Below are 22,810 nucleotides of genomic sequence, written 5' to 3'. Positions count from 1 at the left end.
GCTTAAACCGCTATATTTGCTTCGCAAACAACATCTGCTCGCTTGTCCCGCAGTTGCCGCGCAAAAAGACTGCCGAGGTTAGACTTCTGAGAATATATGATACACACACACAGGGAGACTTCTGAGAATATGACATATGATCCCATATGTGTGAATGCACAGGTGACCACTTGGAAAGCGATAGTTACAAGTAAGCAACCCGTCTTTCATTTTAATGCCGCTGTTTTTATGATAGTTACGTTATAGCTTTGCTTTGTACCTTGTGGAAGCCGCCCAGAGAGCCTGGGCTACGGGATGACAGAGAAGTGAGAGGAGAGGGCGTGCATCGCAAGCCCCTGCGCCGGCTGGCCGGGGGGGCGGAATTTCTCCGGGAGGGGGCCGGGGGGGTACTTCATCCGCCGACCTGCGCGCCCGAGCGCCAGCCGGGGAGGGGCGGAGAAAGGGGCGGCTGCCCCTTTAAGGCCAGGCGGCCTGCGCAGCATCAAAGCGGGCCGGAAGCGCGGAGGATACGCGGCGTTCCAGCTTGGAACGTTGGGCCCGGGCGGCCCGCTGCCATTGCCGCGCGGCGGCGGGCGACGGTCTGTCCCGGAGCGGCTGCCGGCGAGCCTCCGCTGGAGAGGGGAGGGCCTCCGGGGGCCGCCCCGCCGCCCTAGCTTCTCCCCGGCTGTGCCGGCGGCCTGGCCGAGGTGAGTGCGAAGCGGGCAGCTTCCGCGTCGGGCCCGCCTCGATTCCCGGGGGCACCCCAGGAAAGAATAATGGGGGGGGGCGTCATATTTAATTTTCTCAGGCAGGTGCAAAGATGCCCCGTGCGAATTCAATAGCGCACGCGCACAAAGGGGAACGTCTCGGGGCACGGTTTTAAGGCTTAATCTCCCCCCGCCCCGTTTTAAGGAGAGCTCCCCCTGCCTCCAAAAAGGCGGGATGTAGGAATGGCTGCCCCGTTTAAGGGTCTCCTGGGGTGACCTTAAGAAGGAGAAGGGACGTGATTGAGAGCCAGCAGCTTCCGGGGACGCATTTAACCAGGCGAGCAACGGGCTGTCTTCAAGGTGAAAAGACTGCGAATATAATCATGCAGCAAGAGCCCACGGGGCTCTCCGGGCAAACGCCCCCCCCGCCCCCGCTTTTGGTATTTGGCCCTGCATTCTCTAAGGCTGCCCTGGTGAGCACGGCTGCAGCCCACAGGCCTGGTGGGTAGAGGGTCTCTCTGCCCAGGCTGGGACCCACGAAGCCCCTTGGAGATTTCGGACAGAGAAAAGGGAGCGCTTCCCGCAGACGGGTCGAGTTAGGACTGGGGGATTCAATTCCCTGAGATGCCGGGCTGCTCAAATCGATGGACGGGCCCGTGAAGCCCCTGCGGGGATCGGGGCCCCAGAATAGAAGGCTCCGTCATGGGCCAAGAGGCTGGCGAGGGGATATTGTTACATGCCTCAAAATAGCACCCGGTCGGCCCTGTAGCTGGCTATTATTCCCGGAGCTTATCATGGTTGGGTCGCCGGCGCTGTTCCTGAGTGCACCTGGCAGGGGTTCTGAACCCAGGTCCAGAGGACACGAATCTGCATAGATATACACGTGCTTATTCATAGCCCCGTCACGTCACGGGCAGGGTTTATTCAAATGTCTCAGGAGGCAAACGAGACAGCTAATCATTTTGCCATCCAAAGAACCTCAGGTCAGATTAATCGTTATTTGCTAAATTCACTCCCTGGCCCTGATCTCCCCAAACCACTGCGGTTTCTCCCTCCTTGCAAGATTTTGGGAGACAGTATAAACGGCAGCCCTTCCCCAGGCATTTGCAGTTCCATCTGAAAGCACGTTCAGGCTGAAGGAATGATCCAGACTAGAAGAGACTCGGTCATTTCCCCCCTAAACATGCATAGGATTGTCCCCAAGCATCAGATGTGCCCTTTGGGGCTTTGGGGGAGAGGTCCAGAGCTGGTAGATTTGAGGCTGCGGGTTTCATGGAAGCCCCCAACACCCCTGGGGGCTTGGCCTTATCAAAGGACCATGATGGTCTGCTTTGGGGCCGGTTCCCCCCTCCCTGCTTTTGAGGTGCGCAGGAAACAAGGCGAACACAACCCTGTAGGTTCATCGGGCTTGGTTTTGTGGGAAACCGCGTCTGGGGTCCAGTCTACTGGAGTCCTGGCCTCAGGGCTGTTCTTGTTTGCCAGCCGTTCCCATAGCGATGCTGTTGCTGCCAACCCCCGTGCCCCCCCGTTTCTGATTCATGTGTGGGTTGCACAGTGGTGGGTGAGGAGCCGAACGCTTACGGGGTGTTGCTGCAGGCATGTTTTGTTGCCTCGGAAACGTTGGCAGAGCAGCATGTGGAATCGGAATTTAGCTCTGACTCTTCTGGGGTCAGCGAGTAAGAAACATCGGACTTGCCAGGTGGTACAGTGGTTAGTGTTGACCCTGCATCTCCCAAATCCAAAAAAGTTTGGGCTTTCCAGATTTTTAAAATGATCCTTCCTCAAGCTAACGCTGTCCCAGATTTGGGACTTCCGCTGCCGCCAACCGCAACCAACATGGCCGGAGTGCGGGAATGCTGGGGAAGGCGGCTTTGCTCCCCTCTTCTCCCGCTTGTATGGCTCTTTTATCTATTTATTTACAGATAAATATTTATAAATAAGAACCTGGGCTCTGTGATCCTCTGCTTGCTCTCGGTTTGATTGCTACCGATCATGCGCTGGGTTGTCACCCCTCTCCTTTGGGTCTCTCCTCCCAGTTGAGCCCATAAAGACTTCCAGTTACCATTGGCCCAACTGGCTTTTATTTCTGGAAGGCGGACGATGGCGGACTTCAGCCACAAGCGGGGGAAGAGGAACGACGAGAGTGGCTTCGGCAGCTTGGTGGACTTCCTGCTGGCCAACGCCAGGGTGGTCCTGGGTGTCAGCGGAGCCGCGGTCTTAGCCATCGCAACGCTGGCGGTGAAGAAGGTGAGCCTGGCTGGGTTTTCCTCCCCATGCGGCCTGTAGCAAACACGCGCTTCGGTGTGGTGATGGATCTGCAGTGCCAAAGGGATATAGATTGCCTTTTTTGCAAGTTGCCTTTCATGCAACGATGCCCTTGAATTGCAAAGGCTCCGAGGGCCTGCAGCAGCTCAAGAATAAGCCCCGAACACAAGTCCACCGGCTGTCCGGGGCGGCCTGCCCGGGGCTCGATAATTTTCCATGCTTTGCTGCCTGAACAAGGCAGCCGAGACGAGTTTGGCTGGTGGCAGCCTGGAACGGCGAGCTGCCGCAGATAACGTGACAGAAAGCCCCAGGTGCTCGCCTGGCTAATCGTGCGAGATCAGGGGTGTTAAAACTCCAGCCTGTGGGCCAGCCCTCATCTGTTTGGGGTCTCGATCCTGCCCTCCTCATGGCCTCTCAGCTTCTGCACATTCTTCCCGCATTCTGAAAACTCAAAATGCCCAAGGCTTAGCCAGTCACAAGAATATGTGGGTACTTGGCCCCTCCCCTTTTGATTTTAGCTCCACCCACCCCAGGAATGCAGCTCCTGCGATCTTTTCCAAAATAGATTTCAACCCTGGAGCTGAGAGGGGTTCAGGCTGTGGCTTGTGCGTAGGCACAGATTCCCGCTTGGTGCGTGTGCCCCGTGGCAGCAGACTCATGCCAGCTTGTGGGGCGGCCGTCTTTCCACAGCTTATAGACCGAGCCACCAGCCCGCCGGACGATGTCGACGAGATAAAAGCCAAGCAGAAGTCCCTGGAAGAGAGCTGGCAGGAGCTCAGCCTGATCAAGCCGGTGCCCAAGACCCGACGGGAAGACCTTGAAGAACCGCTGATCTCCCCGGTCACGGCCGTGGCCACCCAAGGTCAGCACAGGCACTGGTTCCTTGCCGTGCCAAGATCCGGCTGCTAAATATGTCCCGTGGTCACTGGGAATGCTGGCTCGCCGGCTGCCGAATTCATGTCCTCTTCCGAAACCCTGAGGAGCATTCCTCTCCTCTCGGGGTGACTTTGGGGAAGGAACTGCCGTTAAATTGGCTCCGGTTAAGCTGCATCTGATAGACCGCGATGGAGCTGATGTTCTGCAGTCCCTCGCTTAGCTGCAGAGATCTTGTCCTTTTTTCCTCTCCTCTTCCAGGCCGTAGTTTCCCTGAAGTCACCCAGGGAGATTAATCGGAAGCGTGGCACAAGCTCCTGCTTTCTGGGCCGTGCTGGTGCCAAATATTATGTTCACATTCCCCTTTCTCCCACTGTGGGACTCAAGGGGGCTCCACGCGGTGCCCAGGTGGTCTCCCCGCCAAGCTCAGGCCGGCCCCGAACCTGCTTAGCTTCAACATGGCGGGCGCCTTCTGCACCTTCTGGCCCTACGCTGGGCCAATGCTTAGGGCGGGAATCCGTGCAAGGGGTGGTTGTGTGTACGTCAGTCACGGACGTGGCGTCTGGGCGAGACCCGGTCCACAGGTGGCTGACCGTGGTGCTCTCAGACCCCCAGATGTTCAGCCCTGGAAACCGAACCTCACCTTCCATCTTTCCATAAACGCAAGGGGTCTTCACACGTTTCCACTTTTATAATATATTGTATGTATTTTTTGCTAACGGCATTAAAAAGGTGGTATGATGCTGGGAACAATGCAGGGTTGTTGCGGGGCGAGACCGAGCAGGCGGAGAATGCTGTGAGCTGCTTTGAGTCGGTTGGGGAAAAGCAGGATATCAGTTCAATCAATCAGTAATAGAGAAAATAGGTGGCATTAGCAGCTCGGCCTCCTCCCACAGCATCATGGGATTCCTTGGCATGGTGGAGCACGCACAGGTGGCGGCTCCTCCTCCGTTGCTTACGCAAACTGAGAGAAGCTCCCTTTTGTTCTCCTGTGCAGAACCCGAGAGCCTCGCCCCGTCCTCCAAGGCCCCCCTGTGGGAGCCAAGGCCCCTGCTCTGCTCCACGCTGCAGGAGAAGCTCCTCTCCTTCTACAGGGACCACGTTGCCGCCCCCGAGGAGGACAAGGCTCTGGGGAAGCAGTTAGCCAAGGACATCTGCACCGAGCTGCAGAACTTCTTGAAAAACAAGTCTTCGGAGCTGCCCTTTGGGACCATGCTCCTTTGTGGGTACCTGTGTGACGATCTTGCCAGCCGCGGGCGCCTCGAGGTCGATTTCATGCTTCCCCTGGTGCTGGAGCCCAATCTTTGGCACCTGATCCCAGGAGAGCGCACCATCATCAACGATCCCTGCTTCGGGATGGTCAAGCGGACTGGTGTGGAGTTCTTCCCACGGGGAAGCAGCCCCTGGGACAGGTTCCTCGTGGGCGGGTACCTCTCCTCCAACCGCGTCAGTGACACCCTCCATAAATTCTTGGTGGCCTCCATCAACTGGCCCGTCATCAGCAGCATGCTGGAATGCGCCATCCGGCCCGTGATGGCTCCCAAGGAGCTCAAGCTGGAAGTCAGGTGTGAGCGGCTCCACCTGGACATAACCCTCCGTCCCATGATAGAAGCAGGAGGCAAAATCCTACTCGCGGCCTCTTCTGAAGAGCCCGTGGAGAACCTCTGGCAGCAAAGCTTCTATGCAGCAGAGATGTCCAAGCTTAAAGCTCTGGATACGGCAGATTCGGGAGCCCGGCGATGTTGTCTCGGTCTCTTGAAGGTTGTCTTCGAAGGCCATCCCTTCTGGAGCAAGCTGGCTGGGAGGCCCTTGACTCACGCCTTGCTGCACCTGAGCCAAACTGAACTGGACTGGTCCGAGGCTGCGCTGTCCGAGCGGGTCCAGCAAGTGCTGGAAGAGCTGGTCCAGTACCTGGCGAAGGGGGACCTTCCTTGCTTTTTTGACAGCAGGATAAACCTTTTCGGCCACCTGCCCTTAGAGGAGATGGAAGAGATCGGCTGCACTTTATACGAGGCTTTAGCAGCGCCCGATCTTGCGAATGGACTGGGATTATAAACAAATGACCCAGTCGCGGTGACTGCCCTGGCCTCCTCCAGGGCTCGTGCGGCTTGAAGAAGCTTGTTCCTTCATCCCCAGTGCGATTCTTTGCACTGGAAGAAATAAAGTATTCGGTATTGAAGTAAAACGGTCCTGGGTCACAAGATGAGAAGCTCGCCCTCCTTTTTCTCTCCCAGACCGGAACTCTTGTGATGTCGTCATTTCCCGACGGTTGATTCATGTGTTGCACTGCAGGAATGCCAAGCCGGGTTGGAGGGCTGCAAGTGCCTGGGGGAAAGGCGCACCGTTGGCCTGCATCATGGTCGCTTCGTGCGAGTTCCCCTTTGTGTTTTTTTCCATCAATGCACAAGGAGTGCGTTGGGGCTGCCACTTTGCAGATCCCATCCCAATGGTAAGGATCAACCCTTGCCCTCGGTCTCTGACACGGGCTCCGTTTGCTTGATTGTGTAACTTGAAGCCCCACGGAAGGCACCAGGGTGGGTGGATGAGAGTCGAATCTGCCGAGCCAGTGATTACCCCCAGTCCACTCTGCCAAGCATCACAGCGACGAGGGGTGCGCAGGCGTCGGAACGAGCAGTCCCGAGACCTGGGAAAGGCGGCCATGTAGCTAGATGCTCTCCCTGTTTTTTGTGCCACGTTGCTAGACATCGAAGGGTCGAGAGGCGGTTGCTTGCTGGGTCGGTCTTTCCTGCTCACAGCGCAGCCCAGACTGGCATGGAATGACCCTTTGGTCTACCTCATGCTTTGTTTTCATAGTGTCCATTATACCCAAAGTTAACCAAGTGCCAAACGGTGGGGCAGGGAGAGAGGAGTCTAGATTTTGGGTGTTCCAGAACCTGGCATGTTCGATGGCCTCAGCTGTAAATGATTCAGGATCTCAAACCGCCATGGCAAAAGCTGACATCTGGTAAGCCGCACCACCGCCGTGCCCAGCCGGTCTCCATCCAAGTCAGGTCCAGCTACCTGGAAACGATGAATGTACCTGGAGACGGGTTCGGGAAGGCAGCACTAGTGAAATCACGCTTTTGTATGCGCCATGTGTGCCTCGCTTTAGTTACGTACCCGCTGAAGTGGCCGAAGTCTTTGCCACCGATACCGACAACTACTGCATAGCGATCGCCGTGAAGCGTCTTGGAGGGTGCGGCAGGACAGGCGTGTCTTGATTTTCTGGACAGGAAGTCCCGAGAGTTGGCCAACTTAGCCCGTCACCCGGCTGCCCAGCCCTCCTCTCTTGGTTGCGGTGTCTTTGGGGGCGCAAATGCATCCCTTGAACGATGCAAAGGGAGGGTCCCTGCTTCCCTGTAAGCTGTAACTGGAAGTAGCAACGGCTACCTTTTCGTTATTCGGACTTGAATGACTGTGTAGCTGAAGACCTTTGCCCTCTTTCCTCTGGCACATAGCAAATCAGAAGAATGTCTTGTTTGAAGAAGCCAGATATATTCTATTTTCTCTCCTTTTTACTCTCAGTTGGAACTCGGTACATTCTGCCCATAGACCTTTTCTGTACCAATCATTTCTCTCGAGCAAAACTGGCCTTGGAGTGGCCTTTTCCTTAAAATTACCCTGTGAGCGAGTTCCCATGTGAACCTCTAACCGATTCAGCTAACCGAATCACCCCCTATTTAAAGGAACTCTGCTTTTCAAAGAAGGTGGCAACGGCAAAATTGGTTGTTGGAGTGGTCTGTGGGCGGACATGACGTCTCAGAAGAAATAATCATAGTGCAGTGATGGCAAGAACTTGTCATGAGATGAATTTAATTTACCCTTCAGTGCTAATGCTCATCTTTTGAGCCTGAAAAAATGAGTTTCTGCCCCTCTCACTTCTTGTTTTCTTACTGATGTTTGAGGACTGAATTTGTATATACTGTAAGGAGGGGAAACCCTGGGGCTGTATGTATGTTTGGGTGTACCCCCCCTGTAAGGATCATTTGATGGGTTTGATGTTTTGTTCTGTATGCTCCGATTTCTTTAACCTTTAAAGCTGCTGTAGGAAAGGGGAGACGTTTCTCCAGATGGTACAGGTAAAAATAAAGGCCATTATAGAATATGTATATGTATGTATTATATTTAAAGTGGAACCTGGGTTGAATATAATAGTCAAGGCTGGGGACACTGCAGACCTAGCTGTATCCAAACTGGACCTGAAGAACAGGACTTGACACACCGGCTTCGGCCTGGCAGCGTGCCCAGCATTCCACCAGTGGGGAGAAAATGAGGGAAAGGGCTGGGCGAGCTTTGCTCCGCTCTTGCAGTCAAAGAAGTGGGTGGAAGCACTGGGCCAGACAGCCTTAAAGGGGCAACTCCACCACTCCTGGAGCTGTGAAGACTAAGCCGCTTTTCCTGCAAAAAATGGTCCCAGGTGCCCCTCATACCTTCTCTCCCTTTCTTTCTTCTGCACTCCAGTGCAGAACCTGAGATGCCTTGAAAGCTGCAAGGAAGGTGGAATGAAACATTGCAGAGCTTTACAAGCAAATTTAATTAAAAGAGGAAATAAATTACTTGAACCCATCTGTAATCAAATCATGTACCCTGTGATAAAAGTATGGTATTTAACCAGCCAAGATGGGAAAACCAAGATTAAATTCTGTGTTGCAAATATTCTGTGTATTCTTTTGTAGAAGTGCTTGAGAAAAGTTCTTCTTTTTGGAGTAAGGGGCTTATAACCAAGAATAGGGATGCTGGAATTCTCCATCGCTGGTAACTCAACTGTAAAGTTGAGTTTCCCAGATAAGCACAGTCTTCTTACAGGCTCTTCTGTAAAAATGCCTATAACATTTTGACATTAGAGGGGCAAAATCTACATGAAAGGATTTAAGCATGTATAATTCTACCTCCCATCTTCTCTTGGGGAACAGGGAATCTGTGAGTTAATCTTTTGCATAATTCCCCACGTTTTCACGTTACATTAAAACACTGCCCAAGAAGCACACAGAGGGCCGTAAAACTTCTGCCCGAGGTTTCAAAATGTGGAGTTTGCCTCACTTCAAAGAAACAAACGGAAGTCTAAATTGCACAGGGGCTTACAAAGGAAGCCTGTAATTGAAAATTATACGCGAGACTTACGGGCTGTTGCATAGGAGCTGTTTGCAAAGCTAGTTCCCACTTCACCAGCTCAGTCCAAACCTCTGACCAGACCCAAGGGAAGAGAACAGGGTGGGGTGTCTGCTCTATGGCTCTCTTCTCCGGGTGCAAGTCCCAAAGGGGCTCGTGCTGGGAAGAGGCTTCCCGTCCTCGCCGCATCTCGTGCAGTCCACCGCTGCCATCCTCCTCCAGGCCCCGTGGGAATCCTGCCGGCTTCAGCGATTCTGCGGACACGTCCTCCTGGTGTGGCCAGGCTGGCGGCAAACCCCACAGGTCTGCAGCCTCTTGCTGGTGGGCGCCTTGAGGGAAGAATCGCTGTGCGACCTTTTCGCTTTGGCTCCTGCTCCCCACAGGTCCCCTTCACCGAAGAGGCGGCTGGAAGGGAGGCTTGCTGCAAAGCAAGCAGGGAGACGGGTTGGCCTGGTTCGCACGTGGCGACAACCCAGCGTGCAGACTGTCGAAAGCAGGGGGCCTGCCTTGTGGTTTTGGGGCTAATCGGCTGTAGTTGAACCATACGACTTATACGCAGGGCTGCTGCCATGGGCCGTCGAAAATGCCCCCTGCAGTAGCGGGCACTGCTGCTCTCTTCCCCTCGAGGGTCTCCCTGCTGCTACCAGAGAACCGTGATCCATCACCGAAATCTCGGGATGGTTTAACGATACAAAATGTACGAATCAAACACAGCATCCTAAAGATTCAGCTAACAATAAAACCCCAAGTAACACAGGTCTTGAAACACTGGAGCAATAAAAAGGGACCTCGGGAGGGAGAGGCCCAGCCAGCGGGAGGGCCCCCGCTGCCCCCCGCCCTCCGGCCCCTCCCCTCACCTGGCGCCGTGTTCTCGTCCACCCACTGGAAGAAGCCGCACTGCTGCTCCCGGGGCTTGGCGCAGGTGTGGAACGGGCGCCCCCGGTTGGGGCCCTCCTTCTGCACGGTCCTGGTGACCGCAGGCTGCTCGCACCGGCACAGGGCACCCGCGGGGCCGCCCCGCCCGGCTCCTCCTCCTCCTCCTCCTCCGCCGCCGCCGCCTGGGTCAGAGCCGTGGCTCCACGAGCGGCCAGCGCGCCTTTCCCCTCCGTGCGAGGAGCCCGGGGGGGCGGCAGAGCCCCCGGATGGCCCCGCGCCCTGGTCGGCCCACAGGAAGAAGCTGCAGCTGCCGGCGCCGCACTTGAAGAACTGCCTGCCCTTGTTGGGGCCCTCCTTCCGGACCGTGAGCAGCGCGGCCTCCTCGCCACAGTTGCACACCACCGCGTTGTCGGCGTCGGGGGGGACGGTGGGGGCGCTGCTGGCCGGCCAAGCGGGGGGCGGGGGCCGGCTGCGCGGGGGGCTGGCCTGGCGGCGCCGGGCAGGGCTGGCCTGCGGGAGGGTGTTGGGCTGGCCGGCCGGCTGCAGAGGCCTCGGGGGCCCCTGCAGGTACTTCAGGTCCAGGATGTGGCGCAGGGTTTCCTCGCAGCCCCCGATGCAGCCCACGAACTCCAGCGGCATCATGGCGGGGAGGCTGCCTCGCCTGAACTTCAGCTTCAGCCTGCAAGACAGTGACGGCAGTCAGCCCCGGGCAGGACGGGCGGCCCCAGGAGGGGCTCGGGGGGCGCGTTCAGCCGCCGTGCGGGCCGTGTTTGGCAGGAAGGTAGGGCATGCGCCAAAGCCAGGAATCGGTGAGCAGCGGCGGAGGACTGCCGTTGGCCCGGCAGTCCATCCCCGCTGCCTGGCGTTCCGTGGGCCGCACTGCCATCGGGGCAGCAGAAGGGGGGGGAGGTTGCATGCTTCGGCCTTGGAATGGACGGACGTCGCTGAAACCCATGCAGTGCTTCACCACTGAATTTTGGCAGCAAGCCCCTCTTTTCTGGAGGAAGAACGGCTGCCTAGGGAGCTGGCCTCTCCTGGCCCGGATTCCCCCATGCCTGGGCTAGCCCTGCTCCTGGAGGAATCTAGGGAGGCGCCGTGGGTCGGAGGGGCAGCCTCCATGGGTCAGATTAGGCCTGCGGGCCCTTCCCTAACCCGGACCACGTCGTCCAGGCGGGCGCGCCTGCCGTCTCGCGAAGGTCAACCCAAGAGCTTCCAGAGGAGGTGAAGATCCACCTCCGAGCCTGCCCTCTCCCTCCACTTCTCTCAAGGTGTCTCCCTCAGGAGGGGCGCCTGCACGTGTTAGACAAGCGTTCACGGGCACTGACGGGAATGCTCGCTCCGCCCCATGTTCACACTGCCCCACAGCCAGAGCTCTCTGGGAGGCTAGCCAAAGTTCAAACTCGACCCGCGGTTCTCCTGCGGGGGGGGGGGACAGGAGCAGGCGCCCCTCCCCGACACCTGCGCGCAGGTCCGCCTGCAGCAAGCCGTCCCGCTGCTCCGCACGTGCCCAGCTGGGACGTGGCCACGCCGGGACGCCGCCTCCCCCCCAGGGGCTCACCTGTGCACCGGATGCGGCTTGCACACGTCGCAGATGGAGCCGTCCTTGCTGACTTCCAGCACAGAATCGGGGAACCACACGGCCGTCCTGCAGGCGGGGTAGCCCAGGCAGCTGAGGTAGAACCTGGGGAACGGTGCAGTTGTAAAGCACGGGCAGGAACAGGCAAGTGCCAAGACATGGGCCTGTCCCGCTCGCCCCACCCCTGGACGTGCTGCCGAGACCGCAGGTGTGCATGGGGAACCAGGTGAGCTAATTTTTGTGGACCAGGCCCGGGAGGCTTCGCTGCAAGCAGAGAGCATTCTAGCCTTTTGTTTCCAGCCACAATGGGTAACACGAGGCTTACTGTTTTTACAACATACATTCTTGCTTTTGGCGCCAGGATGGGGGTCCTCTTACCTTCTGATTTAAGGAGCTGAAGATTTCTGAGGCCTACCAGTCACGAGGGGCTGATTTATTATATTTATATTCGGTTTCATTCCTTCTTACAGAGGATCCAAAGTGGCTTACCAAGGTCTCCCCCCCCCCTTCATTTTATTCACACCCCAAAAACCCGGTGAAGCAGGTTTGCGCGTCTGTGGCTGGCCCAAAGTGAGCTCAGGAGTGGGGACTAAAACCCAGACAGCCCGAGTCCCAGTCTGCACTCTTAACCACGACGCCACACGGGAGGGGACTTTTTGGAATCCCTCTGTGGAAATGGCCAAATTCTTTGCCCCGCAGGTTTCCCAGTTCCAGTGTTCTCCTTTAGTCACGTGAAGTGCAGACACTGGCTCTGGACTTGGCACCGCTTCAGCCCAAATTTGCTGGTCCAGAAGCTCCAGCAGAACACAGGTGCTTGCGGCACGTTGTCTTCCTTCCCCCACTAGCTCGCTAAGCCTTCTTCCTCGTCTCCCATCATGTCTTCCCCTCCTGTCACACTCAAGCCTCCCTCCCCGCCCAACGGCCAGTGGCTTTCACTCTCCCTGCTGCTCCGGCATTCACTTTCTCCTACAGCGGCTCCCGCCTCCCATCGCCTTCCTCCTTCCAAGGCTGCCTCCTCTCCTCTCTCTCACACACCCTCCGTTCTTCTTCGTCTTCAAGACCATGTCACTGTTGCACTGGGGGCATTTCCTTATGGGATCCGGCACCGCGGGGTAGAGTTCTTCTTGCTGCGCGACGTGGGCCGCTTCCCCAAAGTGCTGAGCGAGAGCCTCGTCCAGCCTGTGGGAACAGAAGGATAAGCCACGCTGCTTCTTCCTGCCCCCAGCTGTTCTGTTCGAAGGATTCGTGGAGTTGAGCGACTGCTCACAAAGCCCACTGGCAAATTCCAGCAGGAAAGGCTGAGGGAGGCCAGATGCTAGACTGGGGATGGGAAGCCGGGGGCCTCCCAGAGGTGTATGGACTACGGCTCCCATCTCCCTGGAGCACTGGCCAGGCTGGCTGAGCAATGCTGGCGGGTGAGAATTCAACAACAGATGCTAATAGAGGTGAAGTGAAGGCAAAGTGCAGAACAAAACACAGGAACAGGGAAGGGAAAAACACCGGAAATGAGAGGGGAAAACAAAGCGGCCGCTTGGGCTGAAGCGTGGCATGCGTGGCTTCAGTGGACAGGCCACGTACCACGAGTGGAGAGGAGAATGTGGGCCTCCATTCCTTTTCTTAAAAGAATGAAGGGCGAAGCAATTCAGGAGACAAGCAACGGCGCAAACGAAGGCGAGACACAAAAGTGCTTCAGGCTTGCTACGAGCGTGACTGCTCTGGGCTTCCACGCCACCTGTGGTGGCGCCGACCTAAAGAAGCGCCATCAGGGCCCGGGGCGAGCCAGCCACTCCTTCCGTGACGTGTGCAGATACCACTTCCCCTTGCACGAGGCGCACTTCCATGCTGCAGATGAGGGACCGCCACCGGGAAGGATTCGTGCGTGGCTCCAGGGGGAAAGGAACGCTTTGCGCCCAGGCGTTGCATGTGTAGGCCCCTCTCTCTACCGAATGGGCCCACAGACGCACGCTAGCGCCCACGTTCGAGCAGCACGACACCGGGGGCTCCGGCAGACTCTCCGCCCTTACTTCTTGGCCTTCTGCACGGCTGCCATGAAGACCTGCTGGTACTTCCGGATCTGCTCGCGCAGCACGAGGGAACGGTCCTTCTTCCCTTCGCAAATGAGCTTCAGGTCGCCCTCGAGTTCGGCTCGAAGGTCCGGCTTGGACATCTCGTAGCCCATGGAATCGTAGCCTGGCAGAGAGAGATTTTCGCATAGAGAGGGGGAGCCAGGGCAGCAGAAGCCTGAACTCCCCGGAAGCGCCGTCCTTACCTTCCACCAGCCCCATGCCCAGGTGCCCCGGAAGGAACCTCTGCTCCGGAGTGAGCCCCACGTACATGCGGGACTTGATGGTCTCGATGTGCTCCGCGTGGGTGGCGTCGGTCCCTGCAAGCAGGCGATCCCGTCAGGTCTGGGGCGAGGGCGGGGAGGGGCCCTTGCCCCTTCTTTACATCCTGCCTGTCCCTTCCCCTTCCCTCCCTTCCCATTTTCATCCGCACAGCAACCCCATGAGCCTGATCGGGCTGAGAACTGGCGACTGGACCACCAAGACCCAGGAGCTTTGTGGCCGAGTGGGGACCAGCACGTGGCTCTTCCCACTCCTGGTCCAGCACTCTGCCTGCTGGGCCGCACTGGACCTGGACAAGGCCCGAGTCCCGCCGTGCTCCCCACGCACGAATCTGCCCCCGATGAGCGGGAGGGAGGGAGGGAGTGGGTTCAGCGGCATCTGCCGCAGCCAGAAAGCCCCGCGAACGACCAGAGCGGGCAGGAGTTGCAGCCCAGTCCCCCTCCGGGCCACGCGTCAGCCTCCCCCGCCCGCCGCTCAGCCCCGTGCGCACGAGCACCGCTTGCCCGCCCTCCGCTGAGGCTCCCCAGCATCCGCCCGCCCCTCCTGAGCTTCCCGGCCCTTTTGCACCAGCAGTGCACGGACTCTGCGGGGCACGCCCGTCCGGGCAGCCCCCCCGAGCTGGGGAGCCCCAGGACGACGACCGTGTGCTCAGGCGGGCCGGAGGCGGCACGAGAGCCGCGAGCGCAGAGGCACGAACTGACCGATCCCGTGCTTCTCCATGAGGGAGATGAGGTCGGCTTCTGTGAGCAGCTGCGGGGGGCTGGTTTCCCCATCAACCATCTCCACGGTGGTGGGCTGGAAGCGAGACCCTCTCTCATAAATGGGGATGACCTGTGAGTGGGGCGGAGCAGGAGGAGAGAGAACAGTCCCCGGAGGGGAGGTCATGTTTGGGGATCTCCAGCTTGGGAAGCAATGGGGGATACAATAAGAAGGGTGTAAAACTACACCCGGTGCAGAGTAACAGAATACAGAGATGTTTTTCTCCTCTCCTAATACTAGAATCAGAAGTCATTCTCTGAAGTTGAAGGAAGGGGGACCCGTGACAGAAAGCAGGCATCCTCTTCTCTGCACGGAACACAACTAAACTATGAAACCTGCCACCACAGGTCGAGTCGTCTTGCTTAATACCTGTATCTATACCTGAAGTACTGAGATGACTTCTTTGTGCCCCGTGTATCCGCCATTCAGCTGCAGGTTGAATGGTTGTAAGTTTAATGTTAAGGCAGGGGAAGACGGGGGCTGCAGCGGCCAGGCGGCCGGCTCCTTCATCGCACCCCAACACACTGAACGAGCACCACTGCTTACCGCTACACAGAACCGCTCCTGCGCTCGCTCTCACCCACCTTGTCACTCCACCTCTCGTAAGGATACACGTCCAGGTAATTCCTGGCCAGGATCATCAGCCCACTGGCGACGAAGCGCTCGTGCGCTATGTCAACCTCCACGGTCGTCTCCTGCCCCTTAGCATCTTGGGAACAGCAGGCCAGGAAATGGCGAACAATGAATTCGTACAGCCGCTGGTCATTCCCCTAAGGGCAAGCACAGGGGAATATTTGTTCAATTCTTGGGCAGTTCTGGAGGTGGGCAGGAGTATATATAGTAAGTTGGGACGTTCCTTCTCCTTCTTCATCGAGGAGCCCAAAGCAGAAGCTCGGCCAGAGGGTGGGCTCTTCCTCAAGAGGGGGAGAGTGAGCAGCTCACAGCAGATGCGGAGGAGCCTCACAAATGACCTGCTCTCCCACAAAAGCTCTGGAAGGAAGCAAGGCCAAACCAGGGAGACATTCAGACACACCAGGAAGGGGATCCTCTTTGCTTAGGGTGGCCTTTACAGGGTTATTCAACCAAGGCACACATGCTGGGAATGACGGCATGGAGGGAAGCTTCCGAGGAGACCTCAGGGCAAGCCACGCCTCTTACGCCTCAAAAGAGCCCGCATGACTGGCTGTTCCGCTCTCTTACGCTGGGATTCCTTAAGGGTTTGGCCCACCTTCCCGGCCTGGGTTGGGCTTAAAGGGGCCGGTCCCACCTCCGCGTGCATCTTTGCCATGCATCTCTGAATCCCAGCATCACCCCAGGCTGATCCGGCTTCACGTGCAAGTTCAGAGTGGAGGGTTCGGCCTCAGTGCTTCTCTGCACCTCGTTCTAACACTGGCCGGGCATTTTATGCGACGGCGCGAGTCCTTGTGTTTTCCAGGTGGGCAACCAGTCACAGGCCCTCCGGTAGCAGCAGGTCGGGGAAACCCAGGGAAGCAGATGAATTCGAGTCACTTATCCAGAAGAGGAGCAAGCAGCAAGCAAAGCGCCTCCGGTCGCACAGGCTCACCTGCAAGTTACCTGCGTATTTTGTAGGATGAATAGGGGGGTGGGCCTGGTCTGATTTATTTCCTTGCCGTGGGGTTGGCCCACCCTGGTCTAGAATCCTTTGCGCAAAAGCCCCCCACTGGGGGTCTTGTGTCTGAAGCTGCACCAAGCCAGGGAGGTTTAAGTCTTTGGGGAAGATGTTGGTCTCTGTTCGAGGATAGCTTATGTACCTTAAACAGAAATTCAGAGTTTAGAAAAAGGAAGTCTAAAGTGCCGACTTTAAACAAAGCTACATCCACTTCTTGCAAGACGACCTACAATTTTAGCTGCATTTTCAGGTGGTGGCATCTCTAAAGGATTGGAAAGGGTATCAAAATTCGACAAAACACCCATGAGGACACTGACATAGCAGTACCGGAACTAAAAATATCCCAGAATGACTTGTGATCAGTCATCCATGTCCCTCTGCAGCTATTCCTAAAAGGACCGACTTGAATCTCGCTCATTTTATAAGACAGATGCACACCAAAAAACCCGCAGTGTTTACCCCTGAGTGTAGAGCTTTTCAGCAATCTTCATGGTTTCTTTGGCATTTATTTTCAGCTTACGAGAGGCCAACTTCTCAAGTTCCTGTATTGGATGAGGGTAAGGAAAAAAGCATTTGAACCCTGCATGGGAAGGTAAATTGCCTGACCATCCCCACCACAGCACAGTAAGTAGGACCATGCCACTATTTAAATTCCACACACCCATCTAACCAGTGTTGGCATCCATTTCCTGGCTTCCACTGCACGGGATTTGAGCTTTTAGAGACTTGCCCTCCTCTCTCTCTTGTACCTTCTACCAAACATGCCAAAGTTAAGGAAGCTTTAGACTAAAGAACCTGGATTTGTGCTCCCTTCCCCTCCTCTTTCCCCACTCCACACATTTACTGAAATGTACTGAGCGCGGCTGGTCCGTAAGATCTATTTGTAGAACTATGTTTCTGAGGCTTTCTAAAAGACGATGCATTAGAAAATCAGCTTCAGGGCCAGGGGTGGAATAAAAGGCTCCTTTGAAGCCCCTCGAATATATCCTAAGTCGAAGGGCCACCTTTTCCCAAACATACCACCGTGTCCAATGGCAGGGGCCTCCATTTACTCTTCGGCTTGCTCCCGACTTCCACAACCGTGGCTACTGGATCCTAGGGCAAAAACAAGCATCCTAAGGGCTCTCCAGGGGCCTTGGGATGTTACAGGGTTCTGGCCGGGCCTGTGCAGTGTCCTACCTCCATGCACATGTGGTAGAGAACGAGGCACGCTGTATGGTTGAAGAGACGGTTCCTCTTCCACTTGAAGTCCACGGAGCCTTCCTCGTGGTCGTGGGTCACTACAGAAAGACGGCAGACACCAGTGAGAAACGGGGCCATCCCGGTGGTAACACAGCGGAATTGTGCTGAGAGAGAGAGCACGACACAACTGGGGCACAGAGTTGCTCATTATGAGATGAACACAACACAAGTTTCAGTTGTGGACAAAGCACCTGTGATCTCCAGTAGTGTCAAGAATAGTGTCAAGCCATGTTTGACAATGCCGGCCATTTATCAACACGAGAAGAATTTTGTGAATACACATGCAGCTATTCAAGGGTTTTAACTCCTGCTTTAGGTATCCTGAAACCTACCCTTAATCTTGTAGAACGTCTCCGGAACAAAGGACTGAATGGCTTTAAACCTTTCCACCACAAACCCCAGCGTTGGGAACTGGCAGCTCCCGTAGCTGATCAGCTGTTCTGCTAAAACATCGGGAAAGGTTTTCTGCAGTCTCATCGTCTGGAATCGGGTAAAGGCAGCACCTGGACAAAAACGGGGAGCCAAAAAAAAGCTACTATTAAACTAAACCATCCACACTGGAGCAGCAACAGTTACACAAGGGACCCAGTCAGTGACATCAACCAGACTCTTCAGGCTGGACCACAACTCCCATGACCCCTCAGCCAGCTCTGCCACCTTGAGGGTCACTTTTTGGCGGAAGGGAGGGGGCCTGGGTGTGTGCACACGACTCGTTCCCATACCTATCCTGAGATCCAATTCCTGCCTCACATCCACGGCGTCGCTCACATTCTGATCGGGCTGGGTGAGGTTCTCACAGGCGGCTTGTATGGCACGAGGTGTGATCTCGGAGAAGCGGGCTCGGAACACCTGGAGACCTGGCTTTACTGCCCGCCCAAAAGAGAGATCGAAGGCCCATTTAGAAACACAGACAGGGCGAGCCAGAAGGGGCCTCCTGGGCCGTCTCGTCTGGCCCCCGGCTCCACTCGGGACATTTAGGTGGGAGAAGCAACACGGGTAAAGAATAAGCCTCGTTAGTACCCCGGCAAGCCACCCGAGATCGCAGTGTCCACCTTAAGAGGCTTTACGTCACTGCAGGAGGTCCCGAGGGGAGGCATGGAAGGCGTGCCGAGCTCAAGACGGGACGGAACAGGCGTGCACCCCCCACTGTTGTTCGTGGCCAGTTATCCAGCTGCGGTCCCCCATTCCGGGCCGATTTTTCTTCTGGCTCGAATGCACAGCAGAGCAGCATCGGACGCAGAAGGTGCTAAGCTGGGGGCACCCCATAAACTGTGGCAGCATGTGTTCTCCCGGGAACCCTGAGAGAACCCAACAGCAGGCTAAAACTGTTGAGCACCCCATTCCTGGCTGCGGCATGCCATCGTAAGAGCGTTTCAGGCAGGGAAAGGGGTTACGTGGCCGCAAGCACAGGCTCCACTTGGGAAAGGTTTGCTCCAGGAGCGATGCTTGGCATACATGTTCCCCACAGGCCAATGCTTCTATTTCAGAGGGTCGCTTCAGGATCGAGAGCCACGGCAACAGCCCCCCTGCCCCCACCTCCACGCACCTGCCTTGCAAACATCAATGATTTCGAAGCCGATGTTCTCTCCTTCACGGTCACAGTCCGTCCAGATCACTAGTGCCTGGCACTGCTGTACTTCTCGCTCGAGGGTCCGCTAGAATCAGGAATAGCAGAAGTTGAAAGAGTGAAAGGAAGGAAACCCCACACACGATGCCGCTCAATTTAATCGCTCCCTGCCCTGTCACAGCAGGTGATGGAAACAAACTGCTCTGCAGCAACAGAGAAGCTGTGCTGTTCCCAACACACCCCTTACGTTTGTGCGCTCGGCAAACCTCTTTCGACACGCAGGAAAGTGGGCAAAGTATAACAAGCTTCCTGTGATAACAGCAGAAAACCAGCTCACACCTTAATGTCTATGTAGTTTTCAGGGCAGTATTTCTCAATTGCAGCATCAAAGAGGACAAGCGGGTTGCAGCTGTGCCTGGGGACAGAGCATTGACGGCAAGATGTAAAGTAAAAAGACCAGAGAAACAGGAATCAAAAGATAAGAGCGAGTTCCCAGATGCTAAACTTCTTGTCAGACATAATTTTTGATAGTTTTTGCTCTTCCTCAGAATCCCATTGCAGAAGCACAAGAAACACAATTCTCCTCAGAGTTCTCTCAGTACATACCATTTTCGATAAGGCAACTTGAAGTCATGTGTCAGCAAGTGTCCAGACACTGATGTCATCACCACAGTCACATTCTGCAAGAAGCAAGAGGAACCAGGATTATCCTCAGCAAAGAATGTTCAACACTCTCTGCCTGTAGTGGCCTTCTAAGGTAAAGGTTTCTGAGAGCAAATGATCAAGAAAGCGGTTATAGCCATTTCTATAACACTTGATTTGGCTTCCTAAAAAGGACGAAAAATGTTTTCTGACTCCAGAACATCTCGTTTATATGAACTAGCATTCATCCTTCACAACTGCAAGGTAAACGCACGACAAAGTTGCAAGCAGTGTCTACTCAGAAACTGGAGTGAGTCTACAGAAAACACTCTGCTGAACCGGAGAAAATACTTCTCCTTCTTTAGAAGCTAAATTCAGCAGTCCTGCTCCTAGGAATGGCCACCCAGATGGCTCTGGGAAACACACAAGTGAAGCACACAGCTCACAGCCCATCTGTTTGTTCCCAGCATCTGATCCTCAAAATTATACCACCTTTGGTTGGGTCAGCTGCATTCTAGCAAGCTGTCCCTCCCACATCACAGCATCTTGTCCCAACCGGCTTTTATTTTCCTGCTTGAACATGCATCCATTAAACACTTTTTTCCTTCCTTCCACCTCACTAATCTGAAGTTATTATTTTATGCTAGCTTCAAAAACAGGTGGTGCGCCCAGTTCTTTCGTCACGCTCTTCCTATCTAGGCAGACGTTGGGGGATATGCATGCAGCCTTATTTTTAAGCGTAAACATTTGTTCGTAAAGACATTAATCAGATGCAATAGTGATACCGCATCTGTTACATCTGCAACTCTTGTGTTTACTACAGAGATACATACACAGTGTGTATATGTACACACAGCTGACATCACAATGCTGTAAACCGTTCGGAGAGCTCCAGCTAAGAAGCAGTATAGCAATGAAATAAATAACAATAAAGGATAGCAGAACACAAACCTGACCAAGCATGTGATACTGGCATTCATATATTTTGTTGAATTTGGAAAGCCCTTCTCTCTAGAAAGGAAAGGACACAATTCCAGCACATAAGAAACTGCAGATTGCCATGAAATCAATACATGGATAAAAAATGAGGTAACAGGGACACATTTCTGCAATGAGTCTTTCAAGTAAAGGCTATCATGCTTGCGTGGACAGCTGAATAGACCGTGACACTGCCTGTATTATTCAGGTCTTCAAGTGGCCTATAGGGGCACAGCTGAGTTCACAATGAACACATCTTTAGCTGTGTGCATGTCTTGAGATGCCTGGAAATCAACGTGCAGCAAACTAGACAACTGACATGCTACACTCAGGCTGGGGACATGTGCTTTCCGTATGAGAACTTGGCATATTTGAAGCGACTCTCAGCCTCTGCAGGGAATGAGAACGGCCTGCCTGAAGGTTGTGTCAATGTTTGCACTGTATATATTTTTCACTAGTAGTACTGTAGAACCTTGGAGGCCTGGGATTCGTCCAAAGGAAATTCTTTACTAAAAGCAAGATTCTTTCAAAGCATCATCATTAAACGTGTTTGGAGTGCTCTACTTCTGTGTGAGGTTAATTGTGTGCTGTACATTTTTAAGTCGGTTGTCACTCCCCTCCCACCAAGCTTCTGGGGCAGGACAAGCTCCACATTCAGGGAAACAGATAAATGACATTGTTGTAATCTCCTACCCTCTTCATCCTGCCATTAGAAAGGATGTCCGCAATCCCCCTGGCAGCATCATTTTTCTCAGCCACACAGAGAACCTTCTGGATGTTCCGGGGCATCATGCCCTCAGCAGCCTGGGAGAAGCAGAGATTCCAGGACTGAGAGAACCACCTGCCTCCACAGCAAGCCAACAGTCTGGTGTGTCTTATCATCCTGAGAGTGGGGGCCATTTCCCAGACTGCTGAGGCATATTGGAGGCTTCTTCAGAACTCTGCTTTGCAGTCCTCTGCTTACAGCCTTGATGAACAGAAATGGCAGGCAAAGTTGGGCCAGGAGAGGTAACCTCAGTTCCGGCACGGAAGGCAATCATCCACTCGCCGCCCACGGCCGATTCAAGGCTGCAGCACTCCAGGTGTGCTGAGCTCGTAAGGCTCCCAAGGTGTCACGCAGGCGAACTCACGAGCGATCCAGCTCGCTGGCGACCAACGAGCACCTGAGCAGAGCAAGGGGCCCTTGCGCCCCTCAGCGGCCACTCAACCCCGGGAGTCCTTTCAGCTCGGCAGGGCTCCAGGTCCAAAGCAGGCCTCGCTCTAACTGCTCGGCCTTCCTATTCTCCCCACGCCCCCCACGCCCCAGCTGCCACTGGACTTGTTTTCTTCCCCCCCTCCACAAAAGCCAGTCCCTTGGCAATCTCTCCGTGCCCCCGCCCAGCTCCTCCGCCACTAGCGAGGCATCCCCGCCCTTTCCCCTCCCCGACGCGCCCGCCTCAGCTGCCCCCGACTCCCCCTGAGGGCCTCACCGGGCGAGCGGCGCCCCTGCCCCTCCGCCTGGCCCCCTCCCCGACTTCTGCACCCCAGCCGGCCCCCCACTCCCCCTCAAGGCCCCCGCGCCGCCGTCTCCGCACACGCGCGCCTTCCTGCCCGTCAGCTGTAATCCGCGCCAGCCACCGTCGTAACGCCGGCGACGAAGGCGATTGGCGGGCGGGAGCAGCCTTGCCGTAAAGCGAGGCGGGGCGGGCCAACCCGCAGAGGCGGGGCGCGCCTGCGTCAGAAGCGCAGCTCCCAGAATGCCCTGCGGGTCCGACGTGCCGCGGCGCCGCTATTAGTTTCAGCTGGGATGCGCTGAGTGGGTTTCGCTTCTCGGCGAGGCCTTGGCTGCACCACTTGGCCGTGCAGCATGACGAGACGGGGAAAAAAGGAGGAGGCCGTTTAAAAGAGAAGGGGGACTACAACCCCCAGAATGCCTCGCGGCTGCTCAGCCTCGTCTGTCATTTTAAGCATTTTACATATTTAATTATGTTTCCTTGTACATAACCTCCCACATATCTACACACCTACACACGCGCACGCACACTTTTAAAGAAAACCGCGCGGTGTATTTGCGGCTGAAGGGCGAGGGAGAATTGCTTCCGGGGTCAGGAGGGTCACATCCCAGCGGGTCATGTGACTCCAAGATGGCTGGCAGGTTGTGGCGGCGTCGGCTGTTGTGAGCCGGAAGCGACAGTTCCAGGGCAGGCGCGGGGCGGAGGGGCGGCGGGGAGACGCGCGGGGGCCGGGCTGGTCCTAGCGCCCCCTTTTTGCGGCGGGGGAAGC

At 55.8% G+C, this 22,810-nt stretch overlaps 2 protein-coding genes across 6 annotated transcripts; one reads left to right on the top strand and one right to left on the bottom strand.

The window, feature by feature from the left end:
• The first annotated feature begins 169 nt into the window (after nt 1-169).
• On the top strand, nt 170-8,478 carry MIEF2 (mitochondrial elongation factor 2). Of its 5 annotated transcripts, none has more exons than XM_044433429.1 (4): nt 170-190; nt 2,723-2,933; nt 3,642-3,813; nt 4,822-8,478. In XM_044433429.1, the coding sequence occupies exons 2-4, from the start codon at nt 2,787-2,789 to the stop codon at nt 5,877-5,879; spliced, it is 1,377 nt and encodes a 458-aa protein (XP_044289364.1). In that variant the 5' UTR covers nt 170-190; nt 2,723-2,786; the 3' UTR covers nt 5,880-8,478. The 5 variants fall into 5 exon arrangements, with proteins under 5 accessions (XP_044289364.1, XP_044289366.1, XP_044289363.1 ...); XM_044433431.1 differs by lacking the exon at nt 170-190 and adding an exon at nt 541-686 and having other exon boundaries at nt 2,780-2,933; XM_044433428.1 differs by lacking the exon at nt 170-190 and adding an exon at nt 627-686.
• A 557-nt stretch (nt 8,479-9,035) lies between these two features.
• On the bottom strand, nt 9,036-21,838 carry TOP3A (DNA topoisomerase III alpha). Its single transcript, XM_044433426.1, has 19 exons — nt 21,242-21,838; nt 20,522-20,581; nt 19,535-19,608; nt 19,268-19,343; nt 18,908-19,016; nt 18,084-18,227; nt 17,694-17,864; nt 17,299-17,399; nt 17,140-17,214; nt 16,579-16,661; nt 16,054-16,261; nt 15,074-15,259; nt 14,432-14,561; nt 13,655-13,768; nt 13,410-13,575; nt 12,421-12,564; nt 11,368-11,490; nt 9,791-10,488; nt 9,036-9,354 (listed from the first exon to the last, which is right to left on the bottom strand). The coding sequence occupies exons 1-19, from the start codon at nt 21,446-21,448 to the stop codon at nt 9,179-9,181; spliced, it is 3,045 nt and encodes a 1,014-aa protein (XP_044289361.1). The 5' UTR covers nt 21,449-21,838; the 3' UTR covers nt 9,036-9,178.
• Between the last annotated feature and the right edge of the window lie 972 nt (nt 21,839-22,810).

The sequence above is a fragment of the Varanus komodoensis genome, unplaced genomic scaffold (genome assembly GCF_004798865.1).
Source record: "Varanus komodoensis strain SLA01 unplaced genomic scaffold, ASM479886v1 scaffold26, whole genome shotgun sequence".
Classification (NCBI taxonomy): Eukaryota; Metazoa; Chordata; class Lepidosauria; order Squamata; family Varanidae; genus Varanus; species Varanus komodoensis.
This window is presented reverse-complemented; position numbering and strand designations above follow the sequence as displayed.

Bases quoted from the DNA above. Each gene is read 5' to 3' on its own strand.
- MIEF2 (XM_044433429.1), top strand. From the start codon at position 2,787: ATGGCGGACTTCAGCCACAAGCGGGGGAAGAGGAACGACGAGAGTGGC. The intron at 2,934-3,641 runs GTGAGCCTGGCT...GTCTTTCCACAG, and splicing joins CAACGCTGGCGGTGAAGAAG to CTTATAGACCGAGCCACCAG. The intron at 3,814-4,821 runs GTCAGCACAGGC...TCTCCTGTGCAG, and splicing joins CACGGCCGTGGCCACCCAAG to AACCCGAGAGCCTCGCCCCG.
- TOP3A (XM_044433426.1), bottom strand. From the start codon at position 21,448: ATGGCCCCCACTCTCAGGATGATAAGACACACCAGACTGTTGGCTTGC. The intron at 17,865-18,083 runs GTATGGGAACGA...GTTTTTGTCCAG, and splicing joins GGAATTGGATCTCAGGATAG to GTGCTGCCTTTACCCGATTC. The intron at 13,576-13,654 runs GTAAGGACGGCG...TCTCTCTGCCAG, and splicing joins GGGCATGGGGCTGGTGGAAG to GCTACGATTCCATGGGCTAC.